The sequence below is a fragment of the Neoarius graeffei genome, chromosome 7 (genome assembly GCF_027579695.1).
Source record: "Neoarius graeffei isolate fNeoGra1 chromosome 7, fNeoGra1.pri, whole genome shotgun sequence".
NCBI lineage: Eukaryota > Metazoa > Chordata > Actinopteri > Siluriformes > Ariidae > Neoarius > Neoarius graeffei.
Genome location: NC_083575.1, coordinates 51,983,966 through 52,001,411, shown reverse-complemented (window position 1 = coordinate 52,001,411; position 17,446 = coordinate 51,983,966). Strand labels below are relative to the sequence as shown.

Sequence of the window (17,446 nt, the reverse complement as noted above, 5' to 3'; positions counted from 1 at the left end):
TTTTGTTCCCAGAGGTCAACGGCGAGCAGTCACCAATGCTTATGTGAAATAAGAGAGCTTTGTGGGAGTAGCTTTAGTGTGTGCATCTGTGCCACTTAACACTGAATCCATAAACAAGAGCCTCTGTCTGCTGGGGTTTAAATGGATGCAAGTTTCCCTTTGATTAGGAATAACAATAAGGATGCTATTTGTGTCGCTTGCATGGTTCAGATGTGTTTTTGTGTTTATCCTGTTTGGGTGGAAGTCGACTCAGAGTGAGTCTTGAACAGAAAAGGTTTGGGGCTTTGTGCATTCAGTGACTCGGGTTTAATCTTTTCATGAAAGAAATTATTGTGTGTGTTCAGGAGTCTGATGATGAGAATGGGATGCCAAAGAAGAAGTGGCCTACAGTTGATGCCTCTTACTATGGGGGCAGAGGAGTTGGAGGCATTAAAAGAATGGAGGTAATCATTTTTTTTGCTTTTGTAGTTTTGAAATAACTTTTTAAATACATTTTTTAGAACGCATATCAGGAGATATGGATTTTGTAAAGCAACCATGAATTTAAGAACGATGCCATTTGAACATTATTATATAACGTACGATTTCTCCTTAATAATTGTGGATACATTTATGTTTATTTTTTTGTTTTGTAATGGTGCATTAAAACTATTAATAGAAGGTGTTGGTCATAAATACAAAAATACACAAACATAAGGATTTTTAGGTTCCTTTTTTGTCCATAAGGATTGTTTTACTGCTGTTTTTTAGGTGCGCTGGGGGGAGAAAGGCTCTACAGAGGAAGGCGCTAAGCTGGAGAAACCCAAGAACGCGGTGGTGAAGTTACCTGAGCAGGAGTTTGAGCCTTATGAGCCCAAACCGAGGAGGTCGACAGCATACCGGCGTTCACAGCAGAGGAGGTGGTACACTCCCATCAAGGTACTGAGTTTCTCCACAGATATTTTGCTGTAGATTTATGCACGTCATTTATGTCTGAACATTAGCCAACTATTATACCACAGCTTTAGATTAAAGTGCTTGTTGTTATACGTTATCAGTTCTGTAGTAACAGCTCATTCACAACGACGGGGACGGATCCAGACCGATGCACATGCCTCGGACAGAAATATATATGCACCACTTAGCATCAGTCATGGGGCATTTGTTTACTTTACCACTAGCTGGCTACATGGGCTATAGCCACACTCAACCAACAGACCAGTGGTTTAGGATCCGACTACCTGTGGTAAGCGGTGATGCTTACCTGACCTGTAGGTATTCTCACGATGCTTTGTATAGCATGAATTTAATGCGTATTGTGTGATATTAATAAATGAAGCATCTTTGTACATGGTGTGTTGACTTGATAATGTATATTAGCGTATCTTAAAAACAAAAATCCATAGCGATCTGGTAAAATTAGTGAAAATATTTCTGCAAATGTACGTCGGTTCCCTCCAGGCCTTGGTCCGCCGTGGGGGGTGCCTGTGCTCCTCGCTATGGACTGCAATGAGCTCGTTGCTCTTTTTAACATCAGGGTTGTCCAGCACTCTGTGCGACGGTGCTTCTGTGCTTGGTGCAGTGCTCCCAGCGATGTTGCCCGGTGGCGTCGCGTTGGCTGTGCAGGTGGTTTGGGACGTACCAGCACTCTGTGTGGCAGTGTTTCTGTGCTCAGTTTGTGGATCCATGGCGTAGTGTTCCAAGTGATGTTGCCCGACGGTGTCACGGCAGCTGTGCAGGTGGTATGGGATTTATCTTCATGTGCCTTTTGGTGGAACTGTGGTAGCTACGCCATTAGAATTAAATCCTGACCTCTTTTGGTGAACTCTTTTTTTTCTCCCTAATTGTAAAGCGACCTTGGGTGTGAGAAAGGCGCTATCCATCCTTCCATCCATTATCTGTAGCCGCTTATCCTGCTCTACAGGGTCACAGGCAAGCTGGAGCCTATCCCAGCTGACTATGGGTGAGAGGTGGGGTACACCCTGGACAAGACTCCAGGTCATTGCAGGGCTGACACAGAGAGACAACCAACCATTCACACTCATATTCACATTCACACCTACGGTCAATTTAGAGCCACCAATTGACCTAGCCTGCATGTCTTTGGACTGTGGGGGAAACCGGAGCACCCGGAGGAAACCCACACAGACACTGGGAGAACATGCAAACTCCACACAGAAAGGCCCTCGCCGGCTGCTGGGCTTGAACCCAGGACCTTCTTGCTGTGAGGCGACAGTGCTAACCGTTACACCACCATGCCGCCTATTATTATTATTATTATTATTATTATTATTATTATTATGTTGTCAGATTCTTGGACTGGACGATGACTTGTATGCTGTATACTCCATAGAATTTAAGTGCAATGATAAATGGATTTTTTTTTTAAATGTTGTTATCTAAAACAGCAAAATGTCATCACTGGCATAGTAAAATTTTGTATATTGAGAAGTTTATTTTGTATTAATGGAAGGAGTGTCAGCAATTTGTAATGGTCAGTAGGTTTTCCACCATGGGAGAGTCTTTAAGATTTTGCAGCACTACGATTTCTCAGTAATATAACAAGCTACTTCTTTTTATTAATTTCAAGAGAGAGGAAAAAGAGACGAATGAGCAAATGACTGTTTATAGCTAATATAACTGAAGCAATAACAGGAACTAACTTGTTCCACAGCATTAAATGCAACTATAAATGGATAAAATGTATGACATGAATGAATGAACTGAATGAAAATTGTAATCATTGGCATGTTAATGTGGTGTAAGAGTATTATTCAAACACTTCAAGATGTGCCCTTGTAGGAAAATATCCATGACAGGAGAGTGTGATGTGGCCTGTCATGGCTTGTTCCTTTGGATATCACTTTTTCACATTTATAAGACATTTTAATTAAAGCCAGTGTTTCATAAACTATCAGTGATGTAGGTTTATGGTAATTACTGAGTGATTTTTGTTTCTGTATCCACCCTGCTCAGGGGAAACTGGATGCTCTGTGGGCTCTGCTCCGCCGTGGATATGACCAAGTGTCCCTCATGAGGCCCCAGCCTGGAGATCAGGTAGGAATAATATATAAATCCATCCAATAAATTATTACTTCATGTATTTGCTGTAGCAGGCTGTGTCTGAGTGAGATGTATGACCAAATATCACAGTCTCCATCTATGGAATGTAGTTTTATCTGGCTTCCATGACCAGACCTGGTATGCCTCTTTGCCTTATAAGGTGGTTTTGGGTTCACACGGAGACTGTGTTTTTCTTCCTTTTGTGTTCACTAGCATATAACTATTGAAGTGCATGATTTCACTTCATGAATTTTGTATTGGTTGGATTCAGTGTGTGCATTTGTGTGTAAAAATAAGGAGACAAGATCGTTGGGTCAGAGTTTAAACTGGCACTCTGCTGTGCATCGCTGCTCAGCCGAAGTATTTTTAGAAATGTAAAAAGAAAAATTGCACTACTTCTGTATTATTTCTATCCATATAACAATCATGAATATTTGTCATTGTAGCACTTAAGACATTTGCGTTGTTCATTGGAGCAGTTTCGGAAATGAGAGCGACTCCATCACTAACCTGCACACTGAAAACGCAGTGACACTCTGCACCTTAAACGACAGCAGTTATTTCCTTCATACGGAGCAGATTTCTATCAGTACAGTCTCTTCTTCTAGCCCTGTTTCTCTGACAAGACATTTTTCAATGTGTGAGATCTTCTGCGACACGTTGCGTTATTCTGCCATAGCAGACCGTATCATGGCAACACATCTGCAGGGCTATGAAAGGCATCTTTCATGTGGGCCGGAGCGATGAAGACCATACAGTCCGACTCTATTGAGTCGGCCAAGCTATTGCTCCACTCTCATTGTGGAAGGACTCATGTGAATTTTGTCTTATTGAGTTGCGCTGCAGAATAGGCTGCTTGTGTGAGGCAGGATCAGTGCCCAGCTGCTCTGTATACTGCACAGAAGCTTCGAAAAGCATCGGGAAAGGCAGCAGATTCACTAAAGAAGAGGGCTTGGCTGATAACAGCTGTAGCATTCAGGCTGGTTTGAGCATGTCCACAGTAAGCCGCGTGTTTCGTGCCCACCTGCAGGACAATATCCCATGATCTGCCCTGGCACAGACAGTACATACCACAGTAAATACACTCCCAAGCTTGCTGCAGTCTCTCTGTTCACGTACTCTGACACACTCACTGTTTTACTACATCTCCTTCACGTGCTGATTTCTCTCCAGCTATTCCTCTTCTGTCTCCTTTTATTTCAGCAAACTAATAACCTTAAGGTATGAACTTTGAAACAGCCAAAATGATATTTCTGAATACAAAAACAATAATAATAATAATAATAAGTTTAATTTATATAGCACCTTTCACAAACCCAAGGATGCTTTACACAGGAGTTACCAACAAAATAAAAAAAAAAACACTAGGAAGAGTAGTGTGTTTTTTTATAACTTGGGAAGGACAATAAAGGCTTCTATTTTACTTTCTAAAAATATTTTTTTCATTTCTCTTTTGTAAATGTTTTCTGATTCTGGCAATTTTCCGTCACTTATTTCTTTTGGTAATGGTATCCGTAATCACTTCTTATTTTTATATCCTTCTATAGCACTGTGAAATGGCAGTATTTTTCAGTTTTGGTCTTATTCAAACCTTTGATCTTGCTAAGATAACAGCTTAGATTGTAAGAATAATTCTGTATTTTAAGAATAATTATATAAATAATTATAGATTATAAGAATATAATATTTTATATTTAACAATGGCGGCACGGTGGTGTAGTGGTTAGCGCTGTTGCCTCACAGCAAGAAGGTCCGGGTTCGAGCCCCGTGGCCGGCGAGGGCCTTTCTGTGCGGAGTTTGCATGTTCTCCCCGTGTCCGTGTGGGTTTCCTCCGGGTGCTCCGGTTTCCCCCACAGTCCAAAGACATGCAGGTTAGGTTAACTGGTGACTCTAAATTGACCGTAGGTGTGAATGTGAGTGTGAATGGTTGTCTGTGTCTATGTGTCAGCCCTGTGATGACCTGGCGACTTGTCCAGGGTGTACCCCGCCTTTTGCCCGTAGTCAGCTGGGATAGGCTCCAGCTTGCCTGCGACCCTGTAGAACAGGATAAAGCGGCTAGAGATAATGAGATGAGATGAAGTCGAGGTTATTATTCACCGATATTCACTGAGCCTGAGGTAGATAATTGTTTTAGTATAAGTACACAGGTGATTATTTAAAAAAAATCATATAAAAAAATTTTATTTCAATCTTCAAAAGCAGCATGCGAATATAATGGGACTTGTGTCACTTATGTACACCAAGTCACATAAAATACTTTGTTTTGAAATTGATAAAATAAATCACAATTCCACCTTACCTTTGAATAGTTTTAGACCAAACTTTGTAGCATCTTTAGTGCTTTTAGGAACAGCATTTTCTTTCATCATTTGTAATTCTTCCTCACTTACAGTGATGAAGCGATTGGCTGCCATTTTTGCCAAGTCACTCAAGGTGATTCTTGAGAAATAATCTGAATCTCTCGACCAATCAGCACGCACGATTTCCTATCATCATCTCCATATTTATACTCAGAAGAATTGTATTATATACAGTAAATATCAATAAAATGAACACAAATTCTTTAGAAGTTCTTTATTTAGAAAATAAAATAACAGGTATGTATAGATGTTTTTGCTCTTTTCCATGTATGGGGGGAAAAAAAAAATGAAAAAAAAAAAACCCTTCTGCAAGGGTTTTGTGGTTTGTTGGCCAGTCTGAAGTTCTGAAGTTGGGCGGCTGAGCATCCAGACTTGGGGTACAACCAGATATTTGTAATATGTTAATACGTTAAATATATTAATATTTGTTATTTTACTTTCATTTCAAATGTGTGGTTGAAAGACCCACAACAGTAATGTGTTGAAACTAGTGAGGCTAGATTAATAAAATGAAAAAGAAACTGATTAGACTACATCAGATACACACCTGCATTAGTTGATTTGTTTTATGATTTTTTGGGGGGTTTCTTTGATTGTTTGCTTGAGAAAAAGGCAAGAAATTAGAGAAGAGAAAAGGCACTTGGTTAATATTAATACCCAACATTAACATAGAACCTATAGCTAATATATAACACAGAGGCCATTTAGGTTAAACTCATTATGTAAAAGCCTCAGTGCACACATTGTGATGCAAAGGTGACAGGTTTGTTTTATTACTCTCCGAAGAAAGGAGTTCTTGTCACTGAAACTTTCTTTGTCGAATCCTTTGTCCGCCTGGTTTACAAGGCCACTCTGGCTGAAAGTGAGTAACCTTGCATGGTCTGGATCTGCCCATTTACTGCTAAGACAAAGCAAATTCATAGGAGAAAGGGGGAAGTGTTTGGTAATGACCTACTGGTATGTAAAGGCAAAAGGGCCCACTCTGACTCGCAGGATTTCCCAGTGAGCATTATGTACAAGTGAGAATGAAAATCATGTGATTTTAAGTTTTGAACTGATTTTCCTCTCGAGTTGCTCAGCCTTTTTTTTTTTTTTTTTTTTGTCTCCTGGGATCTCGGTCAGAGCCAGAGCATCCTCAAACAGATACTTGGTGGTCTGATTTAACAGCTTATTAAACCGAGAGCCCTCTAATGTGACATGGGGCAAGTGAGCAGGGTAGGGTTTGAATTTTATTGTGCTTGACCATTGTTGGGCGGCACTGGGGGTGATGGGGATTAATTCATGGTTGCCTAGCTGGGAGGCTGAAGCCATCACTCTAGCAGTCATGTGTAGTGAATGGGACAATTTGGCGAGCAGCAGAGCACCAGGCCTATACCGGAGTGAGCATATGGGCCGAATGAGAATGCAACCTCCTGAATGCTGTGCAGATGTGCTGGTGGAAGAAGGGAGAGAGAGAGGAAGAGCAAGGGGGCAGGGGAAATCAGACCATATGGTGTTTTAACTACTGTGGCTGTCCCCCAGCAGGCTTCAAGCTTTGGCAGCAGTCCCTCAGCAGTTCCTAAAAAGACGTGTCAGAACAACCACCAACTATCTGGTGCATTGCTGTACCCAGACCTGGACCACATGGCGTTTCACATGTACAAATCAGTACATCATGTCACATCATGACAGTACTGACTTGTAATCAATGACTTTTACATGTGCAGACCAGATTGGAGAAAAACGTCCAAGCTTCAGCTGAACAATGCACTCTAATGGAGAGGAAATTCTTGCTAATTTTGTACATGTCTCTCTTCCTGTGCTGGTGATTTTATAAAACTGTTTCTTTTATTACTGTATATGTAATACACATGGCGTGAAACAGCACACAAAGCTAAAGCGATGCATGTGATCTGACAACTTGCATGATGCTAGACAGCAAAAATTCAGTAAACATCAGTGCATATTTTTACACTCTGTGCTGAGGTCACAGAGTTTCTTTCCCATCATTAGCTGTAAAGATTGACCGGCTGTGTGGACCGAGTTAATGTGAACTACCCAGCATTTCCTGAATGTGTCCTCATCGCTATGGCCCATAAAACAGAAAGTGATGCTCTTGGTCACTTATGACCAGTGCTATAGAGACCTGGAACAAAAGATGGAATCTCTCCTGTCATGGTCTGGCTCGTGGCCTTTAATCTCTCCATCTGTTTGTCTGCTGAGCAATCAAGCAGCATGGCAGAAAGTGGCACCTCCCTGACGGCTGCTCTCATTGCCACTCAAGTGAAAGTAATTCAAATGGATTTAAAGGAGATTCTGACCCTGTTTTTTGGATTCAACACCGCACAAATATTCATCAGCAAGCATTGTGCTTTTTGTTCCACTTCGCCAATAGAGCATCGACACCAGTCTTATCACATGTACCTGATTGATTAGAATTAGATGGATTCCACAACATTTTCATCTAGCTCGATAAACCTTTAACAGATATCCTTTATTGACTTTATTAGAGCAAATGTGAGTACATACATTTGTTATTTTTACTTTCATTCTTTACAAACTGATAGAAAATGACGTTAGTTTATTTCCTAATGGATTTATTCAGACGCATGTCTAAAAAAAGGAATTACAGATGGGTCTCTAGAGACTTGTATGTCTAGTACTCTGACAAAGGAGGAAGTTGTTCCACTTTCAGCAGTTCGTGAGTCCAACATTGCTGAATGTTTTATTTTTCACAATAAATGATGCGTAAAGTACACTCTGAATACCTTTTTCTTTGCTTTGACCTTTGAAAACTTTCTCACAATGGCTTCTGAAAGTTTAGCCCTCCTGACAATGATGAATCAGGTTTCTTGTAAGAATGCAGGTTTTATTTCCTTTTGGAGGATGCTTTTTTTTTTTCCCTTTCCACTGATACTCAACTTTCCTAAAGTGCAATGTTGCAACTCCTAAAACTCCACCACCATGATTTTAGGGGCCGAATGATGACGGACAGCTGAAATTTTGAGTGTGTGAAATCTTGTGCCTATTTAAGGATCATCATCTGGGCAAAGACACAGCACTCTGAGATTAGGATTCTTTTATGATATTTTATTCTTCTGTCTCTGTAGATATTAGAGCTGTACTAGAATTCACCCTCTCGTCTCCTACATAACATCTTTTTAACCCTTATGCTTGGTTTGTTTTTAATTATTTTTATAGAGAACAGTGCAGAACTGACTTTAAAAATTTAAATGACTTTAAAATAATTTTCAGGATGAAACTTGTTTGGATCAGTTTGTTTAGCCAACAAATTTTTTTTTTTTAATTATCGTGATTAGACATGATTATGATTAGATTATTCTGACTTGAGAGTAACTCTGTAAAATGTTTCTTAAATGGCTGCTATAAATATGAAACAAAGAGGTGATTTTAGTACGTTATTAGCCTAATCTTCTATTTGTACATACACACTCCTGCCCTTAAAAAGATCCCTTTTACTGTAAAAAAAAAAAAAAGGGGAAAAAACTTTTTTAATCTCCTATTCATACATGTACATGCCTACCCTTAAAAAGATCCCTTTTACTGTTTAAAAAAAAAAGTGTTTTTTTTCCAGTGAAAAGGATCTTTTTTTTTTTAAGGGCAGGAGTGTACATGTACAAATAAGAGATGAAAAAAGTTTTTTTTTTTTTTATTAAATCCCCTCAGTTGATATTTATTTTACAGACCAACTATTCAAAATGATAGGGCACTTTTTTAAACACTATTTATTAATTTTTTTTTTTAAATCAGGCATTATTGAAATGTGCACAATAATATTTTGCCTTTTAATTGGAACTGTGCACTCACAGAACCCATTTTTATTAAAATTGACATTAGATTCCAGTTGACGTTATTTATAAGAGCTTTGATAATGGTGGGTTGTTGTTAGAAAAGACCCCTTATCTATGCTTTACGGCCCCCTGGGGTTCATGGATAAAACGTTTTGCATTTATAGTGAAAATAAAGTGATGGCCTGGGTCAGTGGGGCATCTTTGCTAAGTAATAAACAGAACTGGATGGTAAAGTGCAGACATGACAAGGAGGTAAGCTTTAGCTTTTAACTGTCACTTATCCTGCCATCTGCTGTGTGCCTGCAGGGTCGATGCATCAACTTTACCCGGGTGAAAGACGAGGCAGTCAGGGCTCCAACGCACAGCCGTCCTCCACCTCCACCTCCCCCAGCAGAGCACAGACCTCTGATGCACCCCTCCTCCTCAGCACCTCCCAACCGACCAACCCGCTCACCACCCGGACCCCCACCAATGCGATCACCCCATGGGCCCCCACCATCACGAGCACCCCCAAGACCCCCTCCCTCTCTTCCCCCACCCTGCCCTGGGAACCAGCACTGAGAACAATGCAGAATCCTAAGCACCCTAACTAAGAGTTGTTGCTGGACAGCAAAAAAAAAAAGTCAACTACTGATTTCCCCAGAGATGGATATGTGATATAATGTATTTAGTTGGGTATTGGGTCTGCTTTAAAAGAGTCATATTGTTTTGTGAATTATCACGTTACGTAGTCAGTATGTACAAGTCTTGGAAAAGTTTTATTTTAGGCTTGGAAATGAAATTGACATGTTAATGTACTACATGAATGGACGACTTAAGGTTTTGGCAGAAAGGTGAAGAATCAAGAGCTGAAGCATTTTGAAGTGTAGGTTAGTCAGCTGTAAGTAATTTCTGCAGGCACTATCCTTAGATCACTTGGTTATACCTGAAAAAAAAATAAAGTAATTGCAACTGCAGGGCAGTTCCATCCTCTAATTTATTTCACCTTGGTTTCCTGGAAAGCACTTGAGCATAGAAGGACAGGGTGTCCACCACTGTTACAGGACACTAAACATGGCCTACTTTTGCAAATTTTTAAAACTGTATCGTCGAGGGGAAAGCAGGGCTTGGGTTTTTATACTTTGGATGCTTCAACTGCAGACTACGTGATCAACTTTTTAAATGTAATTGTGTTTACTTACTTTTTATTGTATATGAACAACTTTCTCTGGAGAAAAAAAAAAAAAACACCCAAACTAAATTGTTCTCTTCTTGTTCTCACACACAACTAATCAAATATTACTGCCATTTATTAAACATTTTTGTAACCAAATGTACATAGTATTTATTTTAAATATTAACTGATTATACCAGAAAGACACCAGGTCATATATGGGTCCAGCCTGTTGTTGGACTGCAGAGACGTGGTGTAGTGAATATTTCCTGTTGTGTCTCAGTCTGGTGTGCTCTGTAGTCCTGGTGCTTCCCCCAAGATCCACTTTCTCTCATTCTGCACGTGTTTTCTGCACAAGTCCTACTCTGACCTACATCTGACACTGGAGAGGCCTTAACACTGCCAACACAAACAACTCCCCCCCCCCCCCCCCATCTCACCGACTCACCTATTGAGGTTGAGTAATAATAGTTAGAAGCAAGTTCAAAGGGATGTTATATGGAATAATAGCGTATTTTGTATTTAGTGATTTCTGTGTTGGGATTGGACCTACGCTGACATTCTGGTACTAGCAAGCCTGTTCATTTCTGCTCAAAACCTAAATGCTTACTACCTCTGTAACAGAGTGACTTTTCTCCTGCTTTAATTTAATTACATTAACCAGGCGTACTTTTCACATTTTCAGTTCAGATATGATGGACACATAGACCATTGGTTCACAGTCACTTTACATTTTAGGACCTTATTTTGCAAATCCACCTTTAGAGTTTAACACCATCACCTTATGTTTTATTGTCCCTCACACCAAGCAGAAACTCTTCATTTACATCAAGAACTTTTGCAAATCAAACACTTGGAAGGAACATGTGATGAATTGTAGAACCTGTTTTACAGTCTATGAATGAGACTTCCATAACTATCTCTACTGTAGGTCACTCTACAAACTACTATAATAAGGACACAAGAAAGATTTTTTTTCCCGTTTTGCATGTGATATTAATATAAGTCCTCTGAGTGCTGGCCAACCCAATACCGACATCCGGATTGACGAGTTCCTGTTTGCTAAAGGTCTAAATGATTTTGCACCCATGTGAAATCCCCCCTTTTCCCCCACCCTAAAGGGTTAAAGGGTGTTTTAAAAATGGGGGGGGGGGGGGGGGGGGGGGGGTTTTAAATAAATTAAAGTTTATGGATATAATGAGCACACATTTAGGAGGATACTGTGTACTAGGATATTTTAGCTCAAAACCCAGTCACCTGTGCCAGGAATTCAAGATCTGGCCATAGACAAGTCTTTTACCAAGACAATATCCCAAAACTAGCATTTAAATTCAACACGGCAATAAATCATCCCATTCTCCATATTTCCACCTGAGGTCTGAACTGAAGACTGCAGCCCACCTGTACAAATAAAAAAAACAAAGAAGAAAAGGTTCTGCATGGAGAAATGGTCCGAGAGCTGTTTCCAATCTAATTAGACATTACAGGAAATTAGGTCTCTCCAAGGTAAGCTTCACCAAATAAATAAATAAATAAATAAATAAATAAAACATTTGTTTTGCAGGGGAAGAAACTACTTGAATGTCTTTGTGGCATATACACTCAATTTAAACTGTGCCCTATTAAAATATTATATAAATCATCTCATCTCATTATCTGCAGCCGCTTTATCCTGTTCTACAGGGTCGCAGGCAAGCTGGAGCCTATCCCAGCTGACTACGGGCGAAAGGCGGGGTACACCCTGGACAAGTCGCCAGGTCATCACAGGGCTGACACATAGACACAGACAACCATTCACACTCACATTCACACCTACGGTCAATTTAGAGTCACCAGTTAACCTAACCTGCATGTCTTTGGACTGTGGGGGAAACCGGAGCACCCGGAGGAAACCCACGCGGACATGGGGAGAACATGCAAACTCCGCACAGAAAGGCCCTCACCGGCCCCGGGGCTCGAACCCGGACCTTCTTGCTGTGAGGCGACAGCGCTAACCACTACACCACCGTGCCACCCCAGTGTCAGCTTTGTCATGTCTTTAGACACACCCAGTGTCAGTGTCATGTCTTTAGACTGTGGGGGAAACCGGAGCACCCGGAGGAAACCCATGCAGACACGGGGAGAACATGCAAATTCCACACAGAAAGGCCCTCGTTGGCCGCTGGGCTCGAACCCAGGACCTTCTTGCTGTGAGGCGACAGTGCTAACCACTACACCGCCCCAATTAAAGCACATTGTTATTGAATTTATAGGAGGAAAAACAACTACATATTTTCTATGAAATCAAACCGTTTTATTAAAAACCTCTTTCCTAAGAGACCCCCCCCCCAAAAAAAAAAAACCTAGAACACACAAAATATACTTCTTTTAATATATTCTTATGGGAGAACTAAACCCATAAGAATAGTGATTTTTTTCCTTCCCTCTCCAAACAAAGATAAAACACCACACAAGCTACTCCTTCGGTCATCTGAGTTTTAACCATGTTTACTTTCCAACGCATAAATACATTCACATCAAAATACAATCTTGTGCAATCCACCCATTTCCACTTTTAAAACAAACACTTTGTTGAAGAGCAGTGCACACTGATGAGAGGAACACCGTTAGTTATCTCCGTAGCAGAACAGCTTTCTTAGTTGCACCATCTGTGCAACTTTCCTCACATTTCTAAGCCACAAAGCATGATGCAGTGTGATAAAATCATCTGATCTGAACTCTAACTGCTTTAAGGTAGTCCATAAACACAACTGTCCATCCATATTTTGAAATATTGCACATGCTTATATCTGCCTCAGGCTCTCCTCTTATTTTTCTGCATTCTCTTTCCAGACAACGCTCCCTTCTTCGCTCCTCTGACCATACCCTTAAACTGGCCCTGCAGTTTGGCCTTTTTCCTGTGAACACAAAATCACTAGATCAGACCGAGTGCATCACAAAATACTGGCAAAACATCTTCAGGGACTCCACAGCTTCATTACCTGTGGTTGAGTTGGGCCTTCTTAAGAGGGATGTAGGCATACGGGTCATGCTTCCCCATCTTCTTAATGTCACCTTTTCCTTTCTGCATGGACAACACACTTATTAGCCACTTTGTTCTTATCACATTATAATTAACTCAGGTTTATGTAAAAGAATTAAACACAATCGGCTGTGCTGCAATTGGAAAATAAATCGATGATGGGGCGATGTGATTCAGCCCAACGTGAAGCAAAATCAGAGGATCGTTACCACCCCAAAGATAATTATTTTCCTTAACAGCATATACTGAAGGGTTTTACTCCTCTATACCACTGTTATTTATCAATTATTAAATCTTTTAGTTATTAAAGAAATGGCACATCATAGGGTTTATCCAGTTATGGTTTCATTTAAAAGTTGTGGAACAAAGTTATGTCCTGTCATCACATGCATTACAGCAGCTATAAACAGTCCTCCCTTCACCAGCCACACCTTTCCCCTCTCTCTCTCAGTTAAGACAAACAAGAGTGCTCGGAGAGCATAATATCCCCCGCTGTCAATTATTCCATAACTCTGGTAAAATGCGACTGAACTGAACAAAACTGCAATATGCGTATTGCTGAGAAAGAACCCTGTCAAGTTTCGTGAAATTCCTCCAAAAATTGTGTGAGGAGTTGATTTCAGAAGGCGAGTACCCTTCCCGGGACGGACGGACATCGCCACGACATAATTCCCCTTCAGGCCTTTCAGCCAGTGGGGGATAAGAATTGCGAGGGAAGTTGATTTCAGAAAGCAAGCACACCTTGATGAAATTGCCAAAGTTTGTTAATAATCAAAGGCATAACTCTGGTAAAATTTGTCCAAATTAAACAAAGTTTCAATATGTGTATAACTGTCATACAACAAAGCTTTTTGCCAAGTTTGGTGAAATTCCAACACAAATTGTGAGAGGAGTTGATTTCAGAAGAACGTACATCCTCATGAAATTGTCAAAGTACAAGGTTGTTAATTAAGGGCCACAACTCTGGTAAAATGTGACCGAACTGAACAAAACAACAACAACAACAACAACAATATGCGTACTACCGACATATAACAAGACCTTTGGTCAAGTTTGGTGAAATTCCTCCAAAAATTGTGAGAGGAGTTGATTTCAGAAGGAAAACATACTCTCATGCAATTGTCAAATTATAATTTTGTTAATCAAGGGCTGTAACTGGTAAAATGCGACTGAATTTAATGAAATTGCAATATGTATATTACCGACATATAACAAAGAATCCTGCCAAGTTTTGTGAAATTCTTCCAAAAATTGTGAGAGAAGTTGATTTCAGAAGGTGAGCACCCTTCCCGGGATGGATGGATGGATGGATGGATGGATATTGCCACGACATAATCCCCCTTTGGGCCTTTCAACCATTGGGGGATTAAAAAAAAAATGCTACTGTGGAAACACAAAGCCCCTCTGTCCTACAGACTTTCCCATGTTGGAAAACTTAATCAGTTAAGTCTTTTGGTTATTACAAAGCACCGACATGGTCAACCCCTCCATTAAATGCTAAATAACTGCCTTTTCACAGAAAACTTGAGTAAAATCAACAATTATTCCATTTTCTTTAGGTCATGTGACACGTCTGACACAAGACATCCCTGTGCAAGTTGTTATAGAAAGGATAAACACAATTAGCACAGTAACAATCTGTTTCTTATCTCAACAACGTCTGGCTAATCAGATCTGAGAATTCAGTAGCACTGTGGGATTTAAAAAAAAAAACAACAACCCTCATCTCTACGAGCTATGTTTATACACTGATAACCATTTCTCGATGATTAGATCCAACTTTACCTTAGCTTTGTAATCAGCACCCGTCTCCTGTCTTCCTCCCAGAGGTCTGTGAATCCCACTGCCACCAGCTGAGTTAAAAAAAAAGTTACTAAATTATAGAAAGAAATTTATTTTGAAACAATGCTGCTAAAATGCAGAGAAACGCACTTCCACCATGGACACTTTTTGCTTCTGTAATTTTCTCACATACAAAGGTGTCATACCTTTATATTTCATTTGTGGCTCAATCTCCATATCATCATCCATATCATCTTCAATTTTCCTCTTCTTGCTCTTTTTCTGCTCAAAAGAAAGATTAAAATATTAAAAACTATGTTCATTTGCATGCACAACACTGTCAAAAGATCAACAACTCCTCACCGTTTTCACTCCAGCCTCCTTCAGGATGTCATCAATTTCCTTGTCATCTGAAGGGGGGGCACAATTCAGTTCAGTGTACTGTTTAGCACTTTTAACAATAGACAGTCATTATATAGCTTTTTAAAAAATCTTGACGTAAATCTAGAACCCTAACGAGCTGCACAATACAGCATCATATAGTAAGAATGCAAGTACATGACGGTTTTAAAAATATACAAGATGCTAGATATGGGTGTATTGTGGAGCCTTGAAGAAGAAGATGCCTTTATTTGTCATATGTACACTCAAGCACAGTGAAATTCATCCTCTGCATTTAACCCATCTGAAGCAGTGAACACACACATGCGAGCAATGAGCGCACACACATACCCAGAGCAGTGGGCAGCTATGCTACAGCACCCGGGGAGCAGTTGTGGGTTCGGTGCCTCGCTCAAGGACACTTCAGCCCAAGACCGTCCCATGTTAACCTAACCGCATGTCTTTGAGATGAGCATAAGACCGGTTCGAAATCACAGAAGCAGTTGTCGGGAGGTGCATGTTTCTGAAGCAGTGGTCCTCAAACCTCAGGGCACCTCCCTTAAGACAGTTCACAAAATTTGCTCCATCGCAACTCTCACAACAGAGGGACAGAATTGGACTGAGAAGCACTAACAGTGCTTCTCTTAGCCCCTCATTTCACCGAGTACGATCTGGAAAAATCGCGTGCGACTATGATCACAGCTATGTTTTCCCGTAGTCGCGGGCAAAATCCGTGCGACCTAAACCCATTATTTTCTGTGTACGCTCTATGTTCGATGTTATCTCGTTCGACCTTCGATGTGTACGCTCTACCTGCGTCCTATACGCTCTGTAGATGCTTTACATACGCTCTACTTGCGTCTATCCACTCGATCTGATGCGATCTTAACATGACCAAGGCTCGTTCTGTTCAATCAATCTCCGACACAGCGTCGATCTCTCGGCGATCTATCCTCGCAAGTGCGCGACCTCGGCCGATCAAGGCTCAATCTTGGCCGATCTAGCTACATACAATTGCAACGTACCCTCGATCAATACGATTTAGCCTGCGATATAAACGTTCTAGCCTCGCTCTGTACGCTCAATTCTCAATCTTTTCTAGACAGATTCTCGCCTGAGCTACGCGCAAATTTGTCACGGTCGCCCGGATTTGCGTGTGACCCACTGTGACCGTATAAAAAGGCCCGGCGATCGGTGGCCGACCATCAGTTTTTGACCAGCCTCCGAAGGGGCAACATGGACCCAATCGCTCTGCATCATGCTATTGCGCCCTATTTATATGACGTTCAGTAGGCGTAGCTTAATTGGATTAGGCGAAGATAGGTTGCAACTTAAGCAATGGTAGATCTTTATTGGTTGAAGTAAGTCGCACCTTAGTCCTCTTTATGCACCCTATTTATGCGCCCTATTTATATGACATTCAGTACGCGTAGCTTTAATAGGATTAGGCGAAGGTAGGTCGCAACTTAAGCGATGGTCGATCTTTATTGGTTGAAGTAGGTCGCACCTTAATCCTCTTTAGAATCCAATCGTGGGAAGAATGGGGAGCATACAGGTCTAGGGAAGGTCTGGGACAGGTTGCGCGGAGCAAGGCTTGATCGCAAAAAAGTGAAGCTAGATCGCACGGATCGAGTGAGTGTCGAGGACGGGCCAAGCAGCACAACCATGCTGCTCGGCCCATCAGTTCTCGCTCGAGAAGACTGAGCATCGCTCATCCCCGTTCTAGCCTCGATTGTCTCTCGACCAATGCATCCTTTCCTCGACCTTGTTTGCTCTTTCGACGCTCTCTGTGCGACTTTTAGGTCGAGGCTCAGTTTCTTGACATGTCAAAAAACCAAGCTACGATCTCTTTGTCGAGGAGACCATTCCTTGACCACGTGCAACCACGGAAGACCAAGGCGTGACCAACCCTCGG

At 41.0% G+C, this 17,446-nt stretch overlaps 2 protein-coding genes across 2 annotated transcripts in view; one reads left to right on the top strand and one right to left on the bottom strand.

Moving 5' to 3' along the window:
* The window catches only part of antxr1d (ANTXR cell adhesion molecule 1d), a 46,258-nt gene extending 36,109 nt beyond the window's left edge, over window positions 1–10,149 (top strand). Inside the window, exons 15-18 of the mRNA XM_060925910.1 lie at window positions 345–443; window positions 751–918; window positions 2,956–3,036; window positions 9,500–10,149. Of these exons, the coding sequence (XP_060781893.1) occupies window positions 345–443; window positions 751–918; window positions 2,956–3,036; window positions 9,500–9,754 (603 nt within the window). The 3' untranslated portion in view covers window positions 9,755–10,149. The remainder of the gene's footprint in view (window positions 1–344; window positions 444–750; window positions 919–2,955; window positions 3,037–9,499) is intronic.
* Window positions 10,150–12,817: 2,668 nt separating this feature from the next.
* Window positions 12,818–17,446, bottom strand: part of rrp12 (ribosomal RNA processing 12 homolog) — a 50,708-nt gene continuing 46,079 nt past the window's right edge. The window contains exons 30-34 of the mRNA XM_060925909.1: window positions 15,514–15,560; window positions 15,357–15,432; window positions 15,154–15,221; window positions 13,328–13,410; window positions 12,818–13,243 (exon numbers count right to left, since the gene is read on the bottom strand). Coding sequence (XP_060781892.1) covers window positions 13,141–13,243; window positions 13,328–13,410; window positions 15,154–15,221; window positions 15,357–15,432; window positions 15,514–15,560 — 377 coding nt within the window. The 3' untranslated portion in view covers window positions 12,818–13,140. The remainder of the gene's footprint in view (window positions 13,244–13,327; window positions 13,411–15,153; window positions 15,222–15,356; window positions 15,433–15,513; window positions 15,561–17,446) is intronic.